General features: G+C 36.0%; 1 protein-coding gene across 1 annotated transcript in view; it reads right to left on the reverse strand.

Moving 5' to 3' along the window:
* Positions 1-20,723, reverse strand: part of STXBP5L (syntaxin binding protein 5 like) — a 390,498-nt gene extending 369,775 nt beyond the window's left edge. The window contains exons 1-2 of the mRNA XM_030330346.1: positions 20,556-20,723; positions 19,274-19,470 (exon numbers count right to left, since the gene is read on the reverse strand). Coding sequence (XP_030186206.1) covers positions 19,274-19,462 — 189 coding nt within the window. The 5' untranslated portion in view covers positions 19,463-19,470; positions 20,556-20,723. The remainder of the gene's footprint in view (positions 1-19,273; positions 19,471-20,555) is intronic.
* Between the last annotated feature and the right edge of the window lie 545 nt (positions 20,724-21,268).

The following is a 21,268-nucleotide window of genomic DNA, read 5'->3' on the forward strand; positions in this document are numbered from 1 at the left end:
AGTACCCATCAAAAGTTAATATACAACAAAGGAGTATCATAACTAGTAGAAAATGGAAGAATCAGTTCATAAACACTGTGATAAAACTGATTGGTTATTTGAAGGAAAAAATCATTTTAGAGTCATACTATACATCAAAACAAGTTCCAACTGGATAAAAAAATTAAAATATAAAAGATCAAAACACTAAAAAATAAAAAAAAATAGAAATGATTATTTAATCAAAACTCTGAATTTTAGAGGCATTTCTTTGCTTAGGAGATAAAAAGGAAGGGGTCAATAGATTAAACTATACCAAAAAGTGTGTGTGTGTGTGTGTGTGTGTGTGTGTGTGTGTGTGTATAATGTGTGTGTGTTCATATATATAATAAACAAGCAAAAAATGAGCTAGGGATTTTTTACAAAAATGTAACAGATAAAAGGTTGATATATTTAATATATAAAACTTTTATACAAACTAATAGAAAATTACTAAGAACCAAGAGACAAGAGTAAAGGATATGAAAAAAATTCATGTAAGAAGAAACTCAACTGGTTAATAAATGTATAGGAAAATAATAAAGATCACTAATAACCAAAAACTACAAATTAAAATAACTATAATTTCTATTTTTTACCTACTGAGTTAAGAAAAATGTTTTTAAACACCTAAAGCTTGTGACAGTATCGTTAAACTGACAGTTATACATTACTAAAGTGAGTTGAAATTAGTGAATCCTTTCAGAAAGTAATTCAGCAAGATATATGCAAGTGTATAACCCAACTATTTTACCTTTAGAAATCTAGTCTGGGGAAACAGTACTATATATACTAAAGGCTTAATGCTCACACATTCATTACATCATTAGTTTTAAAATGGATAAAACTGAAACAACCTGAATTTCCAATAATAAAGAAAGAGTGCATCCACTGGATGAATGTTATAAAGCCATTAAACGTAAGGAAAAAAATTCATAACATAAAAAAATGTTTATGTTCTAATATTAACCGAAAAAAACTAGGATGCAAAATTCTATATAAGATCTATAACATAATATAGCATAATATCCATTATATAACTGGGATACCAAACATACAATATACAATGGCCAGACCAGGTACAACAGAATTCTGGCCAAGAAACTCTGCAGCAACCAGCCCAGGAAACAAAACCACAATCCCTGCAGCAACCATTCCAGGAAGCCAAATCACAACCTCTACAGTAATCAGCCCAGAACTTTAGGATTTGGTCAATGACTGCCAGGTTCCCTAATTTTTGCAGACTCCTACCCCCACAACACTTCAAACTCAGGTCAAATAAGAGAAAGCCAAATATGACTTCCACACTCATCACATAGGATGCCCCACTTATAGTTAGCCTGCCTCAGCATCCCATACCAACAACCTCCTATCAAAGCATACCTGAAACTTCCCCTTTTTTTTTCACTATAAAGCTTTCCCCACTCCCTTACTTCCTTTTGAGTCTCTGCCAAATGCAAGCAATGCTGGATGATTCCCTCACTATAGCAATCTCTAAACAAATAGCCTCTGTTCTTGTTTGAGTGGTCATTTATTTGCACATAACAAAAACTAAACATAAAAAATACTGAAATAAATGCACCCAAAAAATCACTAATTATCATTTGTATCTGAGTATTTGATGTATGGGTAATTTGAGAAGGTTTTTCTCTCTACCCTGTTGCATTTTCTGTGATAAGCATGTCTATATTATTAATGGAAGTGAAATTTTTCAATAAAAGTATTTGATGGACTACTATACAGTAATAAAAAAGGGAAAAATTACTGATACATTCAACACAGAAAAATGTCAAAAACATTATATTGCATAAAAGAAGACACACACACAATACATACTGTAAGATTCTATTTATATGATGTCCAAGAACAGACAAAACTAAGTTATGATAAAAGCCAGGAATTCATTGCTTCAGGAAAGGGGTAGAAGGAAGAAATTAACTGGAAAGGAGCAGAAAGAAATTTTAAGAAAATTTAAGGTATTCTATATCATATTTTGATGGCTACATGGATATACATAACTTCCAAAACTCACTAAACTGAGTATTTAAAACCTGTGAATTTTATTATGCATAAATTATACCTCAAATTCTTCCCTCCTTGTTCTTCCCCACTTTGTTTTCAGCTATCAACTCTCAAGTGTTCAACTTTTAGACTGTATCCTCTTAACATTTATCTTTTGCTCCAAGTTTTTAATCTTATAGCTCTCTTCAGAATAAAATATATGGGCATTATGAAAGTGTTACAATTAAATAAAATTTTTATGGTAACTGTATAATCCTGCTTTGTATGAAGGCAGAAATTAAATTAGTTATCAAAGAATAAGAAAGCATGATTTGAAGGTAATTCATTGAAGATTATACCGAACAGATCAAGATTAAACACTTTTCAATCCTTTTAAAGAAAAGTTGGTAAGAAAAGAGAAATGGTGACTTAAAGAACTATTTTGATATATTAATAGTACCAATAAGATATTAGACTTGTTAGGAGAATAAAATGTGGCAAAATATGTTTTAAATGTCTTCCAGGTTCTTTCATTTTAGAATAAAAGAGCTTTTAGCCAAGAGAATATAAAGAGAAATTAAGATAAACAAAGGACAAAGACAGCAAATATACTACAAAATGATTTTTAAAAAATAGAAACACAAGGCAAAGAGGAAGGAAAGGGAAAAGGAGCAAAGAACTTTCATAAAAGTTACAAAAAATGAATTAAATACATTTTATGCAAATCATTAATCACATAAAAATATAAATGGTTCATTTAGTGTGTGCTGGCATTGTAAATTCAAAAACTGATGGCCCAATTACAAAGTGCCTAGTATAGAGTTATATATAAAATAGGCCTTCAAAAAATAGTAAGTACATAGTAATATACATAAGTAAATTAATTCACCTAATATCTATGCTGAATAACTATCAAAACACAAAAGTATTGTATATTATCTCAAATAGCAAAGAAATTTTGGTTAAGATAGAACTAGAAAAAGCAAAGAAAGATCCAATAAACTAAGGATGGAAGAGAATCAGAGTAAGGAACCTTCTGAATTATATAAGTAATCAATAAAAATGTTCAGATTATTTATAAATGGAACTCTCAATAAATCAAAGTATGTTCCTCATCAGTATTCTGATCCTCTCCTTATTGCCCTCCAATCCAGTTCTTCAGGTATATTTAGCCTATTAACCTAGGCCTTGGATATCCTATAACCTAGAAGAAATCTAAGTAAGAGAAAAAATAGAGTTGACTAATCTACTTTAAATATTCAGTTAAAAGAACAGATATGTGAAAACTGGATCCCATCCTAATACCTCCAATAACTTATGTAATAGATAAAAGTTAATACCATTCAGTACAACCAAAAGAATCAACTCCAGTCTTATTAATTTTCACATTTTCTTTTTTTTAATTTATTTATTTTAAGAGAGACAGACAGTGCAAGTGGGGGAGGGGGAGAGAAAGAGAGAGAGAGAGAGAGAGAGAGAAGATACCAAGCAAGCTCTGTGCTGCTACACAGAGCCCAACGGGGGGCTTGAACCCATAAAACTGTGACATCATGACCTGATCCGAAACCAAGAATTGGACACTTAACTGACTGAGCCACCCAGGCACCCCTAATTTTCACATCTTCTATGTCTTTTATATTTTCCTCTTTTCTAATAGTCTAAGGAAAATCTACCCCCACAATGGCATCATGAAGTAGGAGTAGCTTAGTTAGGCTAATTTAAAAATATTCTTTCTCCAATTCTTTAAAAGATATGCCCATCTCTAGAAAACAAATTTTAAAAATCTAAAGTCTATTTTTCAACTTGTGGTACTCTGAACAACCCACACACTTCCTCACATATAGTCTAACAGTTCAGAAAGGAAACAGGCTTTGTTTTCAGCAACATACACAAAAGCATAGGATACCTGATCTTTAAAACAAAACAAAACAAAACTCTGTGACTTTACACAATTTGAATTAAAGATAACTTAAAGCCAGATGAAAATGCAGTGTGAACCTTGTTTGGTTCCCAATCCAAACAAATCAATTACAAAAATAAATTATGGAACAATTGAAGAAATGTAAACATTAACTGCATATTAGAGTGTATAAAGAAATTGTTAATGTTTTTAGAAGTGATAATGGTGCTAGAGATTTTTTTTAAGAGAAGAAGGGGGAAAGTTTATATTTTTGAAAAGGAGAAGGGGGAAAGTTCTTATCTCAAAAGTTTTTACAGATGAAATGGTATAATGTCTGAGATTTGCGTTAAAACAATGAAATGAGAGATTAAGATTTGCAAAATTGATAAATATTGAAAGTAGGAGTTTATTATATTATTCTTATTTTCCATAAAGTAACTAAAAATAAAACAGATAGGTGAAGGTAATGAACATCTTTATGGCAGGCAGAATAGTGGCTCCCTAAAGAATCTGTGAATATGTAGATTTTACAGCAAGGAGGAATCAAGGTTGCAGATGCAATGAACATTGCTAATCAGTAGAGCTTGAAAAGGGGGAATAAACCTGGATTATCCTAGCGGGCCCAATGTAATCATAAAGGTCTTTAAATGTGGAAGAGGGAAGCAGGAAAGTTAGTGTCATAGTGACGCAATGTGAGAAAGATTCAATTAGCCAATGTTGGGAAGAAGACAGAAGACCAGCCTATCAAAGCCAGAAAGGAAGAAAAACACTCTCCAAGAACCTCCAGAAAGGGATGCAATGCTACCAACACCTTGATTTTAGCTCAGTGACAGCCATTTCAGACTTCTGACCTACAGAACTATAAGCTAATAAATTTGTGTTGCTTTAAGCTGCTAAATCTTTGATAATTTGTTGCATCAGAAATTGGAAACTAATGCAATATTCTAGTAGAATCTCATATTTTTATTTACCTGAGAGGAGATTAAAGCAGTTTGCTCAGAATTCAAATGAAATATGAATCAAGTAAAGAAAAAATTTACTCCTCAATTAAAGAAAAAATGTCCAGATCAGAGACCCTTACTACTTTAAAGGGAAAATCTTTCCTCTATTCCCCATTCAACCTTTCCCTTTCTGGTAGCCTCAACTTCTTTTCTATGGCTCAACTTCATTATCTCCACTACAATATACTCAAATGATATCAGTATCTACCATCACTGCTACTTTCCTACCACTTTTCTCCTTATACACCTACTCTTAGAGTACTGATTCTATCAACTCTATTCCCTATTATACTGTGACCTTAATTTTATCCATGATCTTACTGAAAATATTTTACCCTAATCAAGTTCCTCCTGGTCTAAATGGGCTCTCTCAGTTCTGGTTTGTTTTTAATTTCTTTGCTTTGTTTTCATCATCCTTGACATCTTTGCAATGCTGAGACTTGCTTGAATTTCTTTCTTAATATTCTTTTTAAAGAAAGCATCAGATTATTTACCTCTACTCTTGAGCTTTCCTCTTATTCTGCTTACTTCTCCTATGTCTTCTTTTTTAGGTTTACATTTCTCATCTTCTCAGATGTTTACAAACTGTAAGCTTTTCCCTCAGATTCAATCTAACTTCTCAATTGATTATACTACTAATGATTTTCAAACTTTTTTGGTTTGCAGATTTATAGACAGGTGTTTAGTCAATTTATAATAAATAAATTAGACTAAACATTAAGCAATCCAATTAATTTCTTGACAGTCTAATTTTATTGTGTACATGTACACAACACATTTTTATTGTGTACATTTATTGTGTACAGTTTTTAATGTTACTGAAATGTACAAATGGTTGGCAAAACAGAAAAAATTTTAAAAAGTAACGGTGTTCTCTAGCTACAAATCCTTACCTTTTGACTCCAGGTACCAAATCTACATCTAAAACCACCATTGCATAATGGTCAATTTTATTTATAATGAAATGTACATATTCTAATATGATGATGTTTTTATGCTATTTTCAACCCAAGAAATACTTACTGGATACATGTAATCCAATTATAAGATACCCAGAATTAAAATATTAATTATATTTGTATTCAAATTCACTATATTGATTATATATAACTATATTCAAAATAATTCTATATATTATCAACTGGTAATTTTAGGCCTCCTAGAACTAAAATCATACTCTTCTTTCTAATATCTTACATAGGCCCAGAAAATATCATTAACTGATTTTGTTGATTAATCAACCAAAAGATATCATTTCACTCTTATTATAGTTAGTTAGGTGAGACTGGTTTATGTACTAATCATTTTACATGGTACAATAAATATTATTTGAGCAATAAACTTGTTAAAATATCTTCTTATATTCCTTCAGTAACTATGAATATTCCATTTAACCAAACCTCTATAAAGATATCACAGTGGGCCTTTATGTATTTTCTGGAGGTCTTGCAATCTATTCTTTACAACTACTTTCCCCAAATCCTTTAAATATGCTTTCTATTTTTAGCTTTATCAAATTTAATCATTGATTTTCTAACACTCCTTATCAATAAATTTTAGCATTACTTAGAAAGTTAGGAATGATTTCCCAGTGTATTATACACATTAAGAGATTAGCCTTTTAAATATTAAAGACATGTTTAAATTTATCTTTTTTTAAATTAAAAAGAAGAGCACAGCAGCTATAACCAAATTCTTTTATAAAGATCATTATTTTGACAAGTAGAAACAAAAAATTCAGTTTTCTCTAATACAACAAAAACTCAATTTAAAACTTAAAACAGGGCTTCTATTTGAAACTTCTAATGAATACAAAGTTATTGCTGTCAAATTAATATGTAAATTATTTATAGAACTATAATATGGGAAAGCAATACAATCATTCTATTATTGAAAGTAAACTATGGAACTTAATTAATCCTATGATTTTTTTGTAGGCAATCTTCAGGTGAAGGCAGAAGGGGGTCTACAGAAATGCGCTAAACTTCAAGAAATAGGAATTTGATTTAATCATTGGTGATAATCCTACAGATAAACAAACTTGGAAATTATGTAAGTTTTAAAATTAGTTCGATATTGAAATATACACAAAGTATGACAGCACTATTTTTTTAATATATATTTTTTTTTAACTGAAGTATAATTAACACAGTATTATGTTCGTTTCAGGTGTACAATATGATTCAACAATTCCATACATTATTCAGTGTTCTACATTGCATGTAGATGCCCAGTTTTCTCATACATTCACAGTAAATGTATTCTTAATCCCCTCTATTTCACCCATCCCCTTACCAACCTCCCTTCTGGCAACTTCCAGTTTGTTCTCTGTATTTTAAAGTCTGTTTCTCTTGGGGCGCCTGGGTGGCGCAGTCAGTTAAGCGTCCAACTTCAGCCAGGTCACGATCTCGCGGTCCGTGAGTTCGAGCCCTGCGTCAGGCTCTGGGCTGATGGCTCAGAGCCTGGAGCCTGTTTCCGATTCTGTGTCTCCCTCTCTCTCTGCCCCTCCCCCGTTCATGCTCTGTCTCTCTCTGTCCCAAAAATAAATAAACGTTGAAAAAAAAATTTTTTTTATAAAATAAAATAAAGTCTGTTTTTCTTTTGTCTGAGTTTATTTCTTAAATTCCATACATAAGTAAAATCATATAGCATCTGTCTTTCTCTGCCTGGTTTACTTCACTTAGCATTATACCTTCTAGGTCCATCCATGTTGTTGCAAATGGCAAGATCCCATTTTTTTATGGCTGAGTAATATTTTATTTTGTATATATACATACATATATATATGTGTGTGTGTATGCCACATCTTCATCTACTGATGAACACCTAGGTTCCTTCCATAATTTGGCTAGTATAAATAATGCAAAAAACATAGCAGTGCATATATCTTTTCAAAATAGTCTTTTTGTTTTCTCTACATAAATATCCAGTGGTTAAATCACTAGATCATACGGTGTTTCTCTTTTTAATTTTTTGAGGAACCTCCATACTATTTTCCACAGCAGCTTCACCAATTTACATTCTCATCAACCCAGCACACAAGGATTCCTTGTTCTCCACATCTTCGCCAACACTTGTTATTTCTTGTCTTTTTGATTCTTGCCATTCTGACAAGTGTAAGGTGGTATCACATTGTGGTTCTGATTTGCATTTCCCTGATGATTAGTGATGCTGAACATCTTTTCAGGTGTCTGTTGGCCATTTGTATGTCTTTTTTGGAAAAATGTCATTCAGGTCCTCTGCACATTTTCAATCAGTTTATTTGGTTCTTTGGTGTTGAGTTGTAGAAGTCCTTTTTATGTTTTGGAAATTAACCCTTATCAGATATATGAGTTGCAAATATCTTGTCCCATTCAGTAGGCTGTCTTGTCATTTTATTTGCAGTTTCCTTCATTGTGCAAAACCTTTTTATTTTGGTATAGTCCCACTAGTCTAATTTTGCTTTTGTTTCCCTTGCTTTTGTGTATGGTATTAGAAAGTAGTCCAGTTTCATTCTTTTGCATGTAGATGCCCAGTTTTCTCAGCACCATTTCTTGAAGAGACTGTCTTTGTATGTTCTTGCCTACTCTCTCACAGATTAATTGACCATGTATGTGTGGGTTTATTTCTGGGTTTTCTATTCTGTCTCATCTCTGTGTCTATTTTGTGCCAGTTATACTGTTTTGATTAATGGAGTTTTGTAATATATCTTGAAATTGGGATTGCAATAACTCTAGTTTTGTTTTTCTGTCTCAAGATAGGTTTTGCTATTTAGGGTCTTTTGTGGTTCCATATAAGCTTTAGTATTATTTGTTCTAGTTTTGTGAAAAATGCTGTTGATATTTTGATAGGGATTGCTAATCTAATGATCTATAGATTACTTTGAGTATTATGGGCACTTTAACAATATTGGTTCTTCCAATCCATGAGCATGGAATATCTTTCCATTTGTCTATGTCATCTTCAATTTCTTTCATTAGTGTTTTCTAGTTTTTGGAGTATAGATCTTTCAATTCCTAGTTGTTTATTCCCAGGTATTTTACCCTTGATGTAATTGTAAATACGATTGTTAATTTCTCTTTCTGCTACTTCATTATCAGTGTATAGGAACACAATAGATTTCTGTATATTAATTTTGTGTCCTGCAACTTTACTGAGTTCACTTATCAGTTCTAGTAGTTTTTGTGGTGGAGTCTTTCAAGTTTTCTATATATAGTATAATGTCATCTGCAATAGTGACAGTTTTACTTCTTCCTTACCAATTTGGATGCCTTTCATTTCTTTTTCTTGTCTGACTGTGGTAGCTAGGGGAAAAGTTGTTTTTCACTATTGAGTAAGAGCACTAATTGTTTTTAAGATAAGAACTGCCATACTAAATGAGATAAAAATCCAATTTGCTGACAATATACTAGCACCAAAAGACTTTTTGTAAGAAAATGTGATTGCTCTCTATGGTAACTTTAAAAGTTTATAAACATACTTCCTACAAGTCTATAATCCCTTACATGAGCCTGTACCCGCACCCTTATGTTCTTAGGATAAACAAAGTAGAGAACCTAGAGTAACAGAATAACTTGGCTTTTGTTTCTGATTCTTTTTTTTTTTAAGTTTATTTATTTTTTGAAAGAGACAGAGACAGCACAACTAGGGGAGGGGCAGAGAAAGAGGGAGAAGAGAGGGAGAAAATCCCAAGCAGGCTCCATGCTGCCAGCACAGAGTGCAACATGGGGCTTGAACCTGTGAAACCACAAGATCATGACCTGAGCCGAAACCAAGCACGTGACGTTCAACAAACTGAGCCACCCACGTACCCTTGTTGCTGATTCTTAAAAAAAAATTAATTTTAATGCATTTGGTTCTTAAATGTGTTACCATCTCAACCCTAACAAGGTAGCTTAAGTCTTCTGGTTTGCCTCCATTCCTATTCTTAAAGATGCCCACCCTCACCTGTCCATTTTGGCTACAGGAGCATGAAGTCATTGTCAGATGCTTTATCCATAATAAATTATCCTGCTATGTCAACTGTACTATCTTTTATAATACTAGTTACAGCACAGAATGAGACAGGTCCGCACATCTCAGGGAATATTTAATGAATGAAAATTGCAAATATGTAGAACTGTGATCACGGACTTGCACCAAACCCAGTTACAAAACCTCCCAAGTAAAGACATGCGAAATTAGAATAATGTGGAGACAATGGGAAACCTGAAGAAGAGATAATAATCAGGAAAACCTAGGGACTTGACCTCCTTCAGCTTTCCTGGGTCCTGGAAAGCCTAATTCTCCACAGTCCACACGTTTCTGATTTTATACCTATGTATCTGGGAACATCTTATGTTATATCTGGTATAAGGATCATGATTACAAACTCATTTCCTTGCAGTAGTTACACTAGTTATCTACATGTTGGCTCTGACACTATGACCATTTATAAAAACAGCTTATAAATGTTAATGAATTATGAGTTGGCTAATTTAAGTTTATTCAAAACTTTAGGAATTATGCCATCTTGTTCTAGTGATATATTTCTTTTTGTCTGTTTTGTTAGTTAGGTCTAGATCATCCCATGTGTTTGTCACTGTCAATCCAGTACTTCTGAATTGTTCCCTTAAAAAGATTTAGGAATAAAATGTCCCTTATATCTTTCTCAATAAAAACTGAAATTTATTTAATTTTTTAAAAGTTTTGTTTAATGTTTATTTATTTTTGAGAGAGAGAGAAACACAGAGCATGAGCGGAGGAAGGACAAAGAGAGAGGGAGACACAGAACCCAAATCTGTCACTGCAGAGCCCGATGCAGGACTCGAATGCATGAACCACGAAATAATGACCTGAACTAAAGTTGGACGCTTAACCAACTGAGCCACCCAGGCACTCCAATAAAAACTGAAATTTAATTGAATATTTCTACAATCTTCTTTTTCCAGGTCTTTTTGAAAATTATATACTATATTCCTAAAATGGTGTCACTCTTTCACTGAATAATTTCCTTGTCTTCCATAAAAGCCTTTTCCAAGAAGCTGTTCAAAATAATACCTAGTTTGCTCTTAATACACCTTTCTATTACCTTTCCTGCTCTCATTTATTCATTCAACAAATATTTAATTACCTTGTATATGGCAGGCACAGTTCTATGAATTGGTAAGATAGTTGTGAACATAATAAAGCCCTGCCCCCATGTAGTTAAATTATGATAGGAGAAGCAAACAACAAGCAAATAATATATAATTTAATGACAGGTAATTGTGTTATCAAGAAAAAGTAATCAGGATAAGGTCAGGGAGGGAGTGAGCAGCAGTCAATGAAGATCTCTCTGAGAAGTTAACAATTAGTTAACTTAGAACTAAATAAAATAAAGGGAATATCTAATATAATTATTAGGGAGGAAAGTGTTCCATGGAAAAGAAAAGCAAATGAAAAAGCCTTGAGGTAGGAATCGTGTCAGAGAAACAATAGGAAAACCAATGTAGCTGATGCAGAGTAAGTAACATGAAGTAGAGTTGAAAATGATATCTTGGGGGCCAAGATATCTTCTGTGTTTCGCTCACTCTCTCTCTGCCTCTCTCCTGCTTCTGCTCTGTCTCAAAAATAAATAAAACATTTAAAAAAAAAAGAAAATGATATCTTGTCAGGGCCAGATCATTTAGATCTCTATAAGACATTAATGAGATTTTTGTTTTTATTTTTAAGAGAAATAAAAAGCCATTGGAGAGTTTTGAGCAGGAATGGCATAATATGATTTAAATTTTAAAAGGATTCTACTGCTTATTATGAAAGTGGAGCCTGGGAGAGTTAGGAGGGAAGATGGCGGTGTAGGAGGACGCTGGGCTCACCGCGCGTCCTGCTGATCACTTAGATTCCACCTACACCTGTCTAAATAACCCAGAAAACCGCCAGAGGATTAGCAGAACGGAGTCGCCGGAGCCAAGCGCAGACAAGAGGCCCACGGAAGAGGGGCCCCTCCTGAAGTGGATCACCTAAGGAGAAGCGAGCTAAGCCTGCCCCTCCTGCCCCCGTGCACCTTGCCTACCCACCCCAGCTAATACGCCAGATCCCCAGCATCACAAGCCTGGCAGTGTGCAAGTAGCCCAGACGGGCCACGCCACCCCACAGTGAATCCTGCCCCTAGGAGAGGGGAAGAGAAGGCACACACCAGTCTGACTGCGGCCCCAGCGGTGGGCTGGGGGCAGACATCAGGGCGGACTGCGGCCCCGCCCACCAACTCCAGTTATACACCACAGCACAGGGGAAGTGCCCTGCAGGTCCTCACCACTCCAGGGACTATCCAAAATGACCAAGCGGAAGAATTCCCCTCAGAAGAATCTCCAGGAAATAACAACAGCTAATGAGCTGATCAAAAAGGATTTAAATAATATAACAGAAAGTGAATTTAGAATAATAGTCATAAAATTAATCGCTGGGCTTGAAAACAGTATACAGGACAGCAGAGAATCTCCTGCTACAGAGATCAAGGGACTAAGGAACAGTCACGAGGAGCTGAAAAACGCTTTAAATGAAATGCAAAACAAAATGGAAACCACCACGGCTCGGATTGAGGAGGGAGAGGAGAGAATAGGTGAACTAGAAGATAAAGTTATGGAAAAAGAGGAAGCTGAGAAAAAGAGAGATAAAAAAATCCAGGAGTATGAGGGGAAAATTAGAGAACTAAGTGATACACTAAAAAGAAATAATATACACATAATTGGTATCCCAGAGGAGGAAGAGAGAGGGAAAGGTGCTGAAGGGGTACTTGAAGAAATAATAGCTGAGAACTTCCCTGAACTGGGGAAGGAAAAAGGCATTGAAATCCAAGAGGCACAGAGAACTCCCTTCAGACGTAACTTGAATCGATCTTCTGCACGACATATCATAGTGAAACTGGCAAAATACAAGGATAAAGAGAAAATTCTGAAAGCAGCAAGGGGTAAACGTGCCCTCACATATAAAGGGAGACCTATAAGACTCGTGACTGATCTCTTTTTTGAAACTTGGCAGGCCAGAAAGAATTGGCACGAGATTTTCAGTGTGCTAGACAGAAAAAATATGCAGCCGAGAATCCTTTATCCAGCAAGTCTGTCATTTAGAATAGAAGGAGAGATAAAGGTCTTCCCAAACAAACAAAAACTGAAGGAATTTGTCACCACTAAACCAGCCCTACAAGAGATCCTAAGGGGGACCCTGTGAGACAAAGTACCAGAGACATCACTACAAGCATAAAACATACAGACATCACAATGACTCTAAACCCGTATCTTTCTATAATAACACTGAATGTAAATGGATTAAATGTGCCAACCAAAAGACATAGGGTATCAGAATGGATAAAAAAACAAGACCCATCTATTTGCTGTCTACAAGAGACTCATTTTAGACCTGAGGACACCTTTAGATTGAGAGTGAGGGGATGGAGAACTATTTATCATGCTACTGGAAGCCAAAAGAAAGCTGGAGTAGCCATACTTATATCAGACAAACTAGACTTTAAATTAAACGCTGTAACAAGAGATGAAGAAGGACATTATATAATAGTTACAGGGTCTATCCATCAGGAAGAGCTAACAATTATAAATATCTATGCGCCGAATACCGGAGCCCCCAAATATATGAAAGTGGAGCCTGAGTGAGAACAGAGAAAATACCTAGAAAGCTATTGAGTAGTAGTCCAGGCAAAAGATGTGGTAGAAGTGAAGACACGTAATCAGATTTAGGATGTATTTTGAAGGGGAGTCAATAGAATAGTCTATTTTCTCAAAATCTCTGTTTCCTAAGAAATTAATCATGTTGTCTTTTCTAATAAGCTAGAAAGATAAAACAGAAAAAATACTAGATTTAATAATGGAAGAATAGAGCATTAAACTTAGCTGTGCCTCCTACCAACTTGGAGACCTAAGGATACCACTTAAATTCTCTGGCTTCAGATGTCTTATCAGTAAAATAAAAATATTTACACTTTTCTTGCCTTCCTTACAGGACTGTTACGAAGGTCAAATGGGAGATCCTACAAATAAAGCTAAGTTTAATGTAACAAACTCACTAGATTAACAAAAACTTTCCATCCTCTTTGTAAAACATGGATTGACATTAATGATTCACTGAATACTTGAAACTCTAGCTTAAATTCTCACACTTTCCTACTCCCAGCCTAATTAGGTGTGGGACAATTAACTGTAAGAATTAAGATAGATGATAGGTAGATAGATTTTATATATACACACACATTCACACATATATATTGTGTGCATATACACTCACCTATACTCTCTATATATGTGTACATACAGTTGACGCTTGAACATGGGTATGAACTGCATGGATCCAGTGATGCTTGGAATTTTTTTAGATAAATACATAGTACTATACATGTGTTTTCTCTTCCTTATGATTTTCTTAATAACATTTTCTTTTTTCTGCTTACTTTATTGTAAATATACATTATATAATACATATAACATACAAACTACATATTAATCAACTGTTTATGTTATCAGTAAGCCTTCCGGTCAACAGACTATTTGTAGTTAAGTTTTGGGGGAGTAGAATATATACAGATATTCAATCATGGGGAGATCCACACCCTTAACCCCCATGTTGTTCAAGGGCCAACCATATATTCATCATGTGTATAAACTAAGTGTCAGATGATATGTATATATCATCTAGAAGGACCTGACACTTTGCTTCAAAAGCAAAAAAAAAAGTCCTTTTTTTAATTTTTTATTTATTTTTTTAAAATATAATTTATTGACAAATTGGTTTCCATACAACACCCAGTGTTCATCCCAAGTGCCCTCCTCAAGACCCATCACCCACTTTATTCTTGAGACAAAGCATGAGCAAGGGAGGAACAGATTGGGAGAGAGACACAGAATCCAAAGCAACCTCCAGGCTCTGAGCTGTCAGCACAGAGCCCAATGCAGAGCTCGAACTCACAAGCCATGAGATCATGACCTGAGCCGAAGTCGGACGTTCAACCGACTTTGGTGCCCCCCAAAAGTTCTTATTCTACTTTAAATAAGTTAAAACTGAAAATTATACATAATGACTTTGGGATGGTTTATGGAAGATAAGCCCACACAGAACTCCAATTACAGAACCAATGCTCAACAACAAAAAATCTTGTTCATTCATCAAGTGACCTGTAAAGTGGTGTATATACATTTTCAGTTAAAATAAAATGTTTAAGACATATATTGTTATTAATGACTTTCTGCTTTAATCAACCAACCATGTATATACTGTTTCATTCATGAAGTATATCAGGTGCCTACTATAATCATTCTCAATACTGACTGTGTATCAGAATTTCCTGTGGGGTCTTTTCAAAAAATGCAAGTGTCGGGGCGCCTGGGTGGCGCAGTCGGTTAAGCGTCCGACTTCAGCCAGGTCACGATCTCGCGGTCTGTGAGTTCGAGCCCCGCGTCAGGCTCCGGGCTGATGGCTCGGAGCCTGGAGCCTGTTTCCGATTCTGTGTCTCCCTCTCACTCTGCCCCTCCCCCATTCATGCTCTGTCTCTCTCTGTCCCAAAAATAAATAAACATTGAAAAAAAAAAAATTAAAAAAAAAAAAAAAAAATGCAAGTGTCTAGGCCCCATTCCTCGATATGGATTCTCTAAGACGAGTGGAGCTAGAAATCTTTGTTTTACACAGAGTTAAGAACCACTGGCCTACTAGGTAGTAAGCAGCCTAGTAATGATAAGGAAACATATATTTTCCTCTCATAGAGTTGACAATATAACAATAGTGACAGAAAAATAAATTTTCTAATCACAGTAAGGTGCTAAATTCACACCAAAAGGAATATTCCAGGTGCTATAAAAAAACAGAAGGGGAAAAAAAAAAACTAATTCTGCCTTGGGCAGTAAAAAAGGAAGGTAGTGGACAGAGCGGGTTTCATGGAGGTGATATTTTAACTATGAGATAAAAAGTACCTAGGAATTCTCCAATTTTATTAAAGCTGGAAAGGATATTCTACTCAGAAGCAACAAATTGAGAAAAGGCATTGAAATATGAGAAAATATGGTCCTTTCAGGGAATGCAATATGTGTAGGAAATCAAGGAAATGAGGATGGAAATGTAAATAAGAACCTCAACCTGATATAGATCAAGTTAAGCACCTTGACGTTTACTGTATAGAGCAGTAGTTTCAAATTGTGTTTCACAGAATTCAAGTTCAGAAAAGGCACTTCATGTAGTTCATAAATATCTGAACAACATGGGCATTCAAATGCATACATACTGAACTTAGATTGCATTAAACTACTGTATAACTTGTTTTTTGATAAGCTTGAACCTAAGTTTCTTCTACCATTTCTATGTTTTTGAACTTCTTATACATTTGTCACTGATTATAAAAGGTGTAACTTTATACTTTTATTTTTATAAGGCCATCAAAAGTCCTACACCTGACAGGGATAATATTATACAACAAAAACCAAATATAAAATACACGATTTTTATTGAGTAGCTGCATAATTTATTATTATTATTTATTTTTAAATGTATGCCAGTAAGGTATATTTACTTGTTTGAATAGCTGCTGTTTACTGGGTCTGACATTAGCCTTTTATTTGTAGAGCATCACTGCTCTAGGGAAACGAACATAAACTTTTTAGCAGGGGAATGACATAATTAACATTACAGTTCAGCAATAACCATTATTATAACAAAATCAATTGGAACAGGGTAAAACTAGAGGTAAGAAGATCAGGTAGGAAGTGATTTCAAGAGACCAACCAAGAAACTATGATAGAATGAACAGGTACTGAAGATGATGAAAAGGGAATAAATTTCAGAAATACTGAGGAAATAGAATAGATAGGATTTGATGACTGATCAGATAACAGAGATGAGGATGGTTTTCGAAAGAGCAGATTACAGATTTATACTTTAGTTTTGATCATGTGGAAAAGTTACAAGTACCCAAAAGGTGCCAACTGCTTAGTACTCAGAATAGAATGTTCTTTGCACATTCCATCAGTGAGTCCAAATGAAGTCCCCACTTTAGTAACAGTCCTAATTTTGGAATTTCCTTAATCCATTTTTATATGTTTTCTTATAGTCAAGGTAACCTAAAGTACAATCATAAAATCACTTTTAAAAATTAAGTATATTGCTATCCAAAGATGCCATAGTACTTTCCCCATTTAGTAACACTTTAATACTATTAGTGTTCCACTTATACAGCTATGTATCCTCTTAATTTCTTTGAAAGTATAATTTTGTACTTATATTATTACAACCTACTGGTTATAGTCATTCCACTAAGAACAAGGTGATTTCAAAAATTTAAGAATACAAAAATACACATTTTAGCACCTTTTCCAAATTTATACATTACCTTCACCTAATTGTCTTGTTTGATCTTCCCAGTAACCCTCTTAAGTCAGAAGAGTAGAAATACTTATTACCATACCACAGATGAGAAAATCAAGGCTCAAGGCAGATAAATGGCTTGTCCAAGATTACATGGCTGGCAAATGACAGAGCTTTAAATAAAGTACAATCTGATTCCTAGGCCAGTGTTCTTCCTACCATGCCATATGTTTTTGAAGTAATGCATATTTAACTTCTGCTACTTCTCATGACTATTTCCTGTCTGACTAAATAGGAAGACAACTACATATCTCCCATTTTCCTCTCTTGCATTCACCCATTTCCCCTGAAATTTTTAATTTAAAACCTTCTCTACCAGATTTAAAACCTCAATAGTCCTGCCAATCTGTTTCAGAGGTCTACCTTTTCTATAACTATTTTATCTTTACCAAAACTATCCTAAGAGATTTTGGAAATTTTTTCAGAATCTTGGAATGGAAACAGTAATACACCAAATATTAGATAATCATAGCATTATTCCCTTAACTAGCAGTTCAAATTTGAGCCTATAAGACCCTTTTCCATATTTCTCTCATGACCAATATTAAGCCCCTAATCTGACAAAATATCTACTATTTCTTTTTTTTTTTTTAATATTTATTTGAGAGAGAGACAGAGCATGAGCAGGGAAGGGACAGAGGGAGAGGGAGACAAAGAATCTAAAGCAGGCTTTGAGCCATCAGCACAAAGCCCGAAGCGAGGCCAGAACCCACCAACCATGAGATCACTACCTGAGCCAAATTTGGAGGCTGAACCGACTGAGCCACCCTGGCATCTTTATCTGTTATTTCAAATTGAGAACGAAATTATATACAACTTTGTATACAAAATTGTATGCATATAAACTTCATAGGGTAGAATTATATCTTTTAATCTAATTCTAAATAAATTCACTTTTATGTAAATTAATATATAATATTTTAATAAATACAGGTTTAATGTTTTTATAATGATCCTACCAGGAATAGCAAATAAGACAATAATTTAAACTTACCCCATTATATATGTTATTTACTACAAAAATAATTTTAGTAATTTCAAAAAATTCTTTTGAAGTACCAAAACATTTAATAATTTCTGTAATTTCAAAAATTTATGATTTGTTCTAATGTATTCAAACACATCTTAAAATTATATTCATCAGTATTATATGAATGACTTAGTAGCTTTTTTAATTGTACATGGAGGTCAAGAATACATTCCTAAGCTACCTTCCCAAAAGAAAAAAGAACAGTAAGAATTACAAACTACTTTATGTCAGAAAATATAAATATCTATATAGTAACAAAATGTTTGTTTTGAAAATTCTCATGGCTCCCCATCAGAAACTCTATTTTGCTTATTCATTAGAACTTGAACATTAGAGTACAGTTACCCAAAATGTTTTTTCACTAAACCAGAACACAGGCTATTTTTTTAAGTTCTTACAAGTATTAAGTCCATGGATTTGTTTAAAAATTTAAGAATCTGGAGGTGTTTTCATACAGAATTTTAAACAATGAATTTAAAACAATACTGTTACATCTTTTTAAATGGAGGTATTCACTTAGCTATTACTTCTAGCAACATTTTAATAGCTTTAATCATTTTATACTGCACAGTGAAATAAAATAACAATTAGTTTCCCTGAACGTCAACATGGAATTAACCAGAACGATTTTCTCCTTCAGTTTACTACTTATACACAAATATTACATTAAAAATTTTGCCCACAATTTGGGCCTTGACATTGCAAATTCTACTTTTTATGTTTGCTTATTTCCACTTTAAATTACCATTGCTTTTTAAATTGATACTGAAGTCAATGCCTAGAACATCTTTGTTAATTCAAATCTACCTATAGAGTCGTCTGCCCAGGACTGCCTGATGCTGGCATCTCAACAATTTCTGATCCCTAGTGAGTGTTTTTGTTTGGTTTGGTTTGGTTTGGTTTTAATTATTCTTTCCTCACAACAGTGAAATAAAGAAATAATAGGCTGTAAGCCAATTCAAAACTTACCTTGCAAATCTGGAAATACTCTGAAGTCAGGGTTTCCTGAATCTCCTCTTTGAGAACCCCTGCAGTCCCTCCTGGGTGCACGGAACCACTTCCAGCCCCACCACCGCTGTTACTGCCACTGCTGCTACCACTGCCAGGGGAGGAGGCAGTTAAGCCGTCCAAAACTTTTCGGAAATTAAACTTCTTCATTTTAAAAACTGTTGAGAAATTCAAAGGAAAGGGTGACTTAACGCATGGACTTATACCTGGGTAAAAGTGTTGAGCTTTTCATATTAGTGAAGGCAGTAGCCAGTCCCCATTTTACAAGCATTGGCTATAAACGAATTAAAAAAAAAAAAAAAAGAGAGAGAGAGGGAGGGAGGGAGGGAGGGAGCCAGGCTTCATCTTGTCAAATTTTAATTCTAAAAAGAACATCCTTTAAAAAGAAATAATAAAATACAACTCTAAAGGCAACAGTATGCCCTCCTCATACATCAAATTTTCAAGTGCTTTATCCTCAGATGTAGCTACGCTTTATCAGCACTGGGGTAAAAATAAAAGGCAGTGTCATCATCGTCATTAGCATTATATCATCATTATTATTATACAATCGAGCCGGAGTCCAACAGACCAAGACTCTGTCTCTCTTAAGGGCGGGCTTTCTTTTTAAAGATTCAGCTCAGAATATTTTCAGAAAAACGATACTGGGGTTGGGCGGTGGGATAGCGAGTATTTACTCTGCTACCACCTTCTGGACTCTTCCTCACCATCTTCAACACTCCCTTCTTCTCAGTAGGTAATGAAGGGGAGGCCTTTTTCCATTTCTCACCCCCAACAGTCGGACCCCAAAACATCTGCGGGTGACCCACGGCAACAGCAGACGGGAGGGGTGAGCGGCGGCGCCGGCTGCCTCCGCTTCTCCCTCCGCCCTCCCCTTCCAACCCCCCCCCCCCCCGCCACCAGCGTCTCCAGCACTCCTCCCTCTTCTCCCCGCTCCATCCACCCCCCGCCCCCCTCTGTCCGCAGCCGCCGCCGCGCTCGCCCGCCTGTCGGCTCTCCCCGCAGCACCGCGGCGGCTCCTGGGGGACGTGAGGCAGTGGCGGCTACAGCTGCGGCCCGAGTCCCGCCTTAGCCTGCTGGGCGCGCAGAGCCTCCGTTCCCGCGGTCCCTCCCCGGGCGGAGCGCCTAGGCACCAAGCACACACAAACACCCTCACACAGACATTCGCGCGCCCATTCGGAGCACACTCAAACACTGTCACACAGAAATTCGCGCGCGGGCGCTCACGCTCATGAACACACACACAGGTGTGAGGGAGCCGCGGCTGGACGGCGTCGTCGGCGTCCCAGAGGGATGACTATCGGACTCCAGACTTAGGCACCTTCCTCGGCCGCCACTAGGTGCCAGCCAGCCCGAGAAGCTGAAGGTGCGGAGGGAGGCGGGCTAGCAGGCGTCAGTCCCTCCCGACTGGGGCCGCTTCTCCGGTTCCTCTGGTCGCGGCGCCCGGCGCTCTCCGAGGTCCTAACCAAGCAAGCAGGCTCCAACGAAGGCTCCGCCCTCCCGCCGTGGGCTGCAAGCCCCGCCCCCTAGAACGCCCCCTCGTTTGCCCCGCCCCCTCCACTTCAGGCCGCGCGGCGCTGGAGAAAGGGGCGGAGAGTTACGGTACGTCAAAGGGAGCAAATAGCCTCGGCTCCAATCCTAGGCTCCATAGAGTCAAGCTCCGCGGTCGCGAGGCGCGGAAGAAACTGGGGGATAGGCCGAAGGAAAAGCCAATGAAAGGGGGAGGGGAGAACTTAGAAAAGTGGTTGAAGTGTTTGATTGACGGAGAGATTGGCCAGTATGCTGGGGGGCCGTGTTTTGGGGGCTGTAATTGGCGCTACCTGTTGAAGGACGCAAGTGTGAATCAATAGAATGCGTGGAAGTGTGCAAACTTGGGCGCCTTGAGTCCGAGGCTGCTGGAAGGGTGTTCCTAGGTCTGACCCTGGAAGATATTGTGAACTGGGCCAAGTGTTTTTG

The sequence above is a fragment of the Lynx canadensis genome, chromosome C2, assembly GCF_007474595.2.
Source record: "Lynx canadensis isolate LIC74 chromosome C2, mLynCan4.pri.v2, whole genome shotgun sequence".
In the NCBI taxonomy this organism is placed as follows: domain Eukaryota; kingdom Metazoa; phylum Chordata; class Mammalia; order Carnivora; family Felidae; genus Lynx; species Lynx canadensis.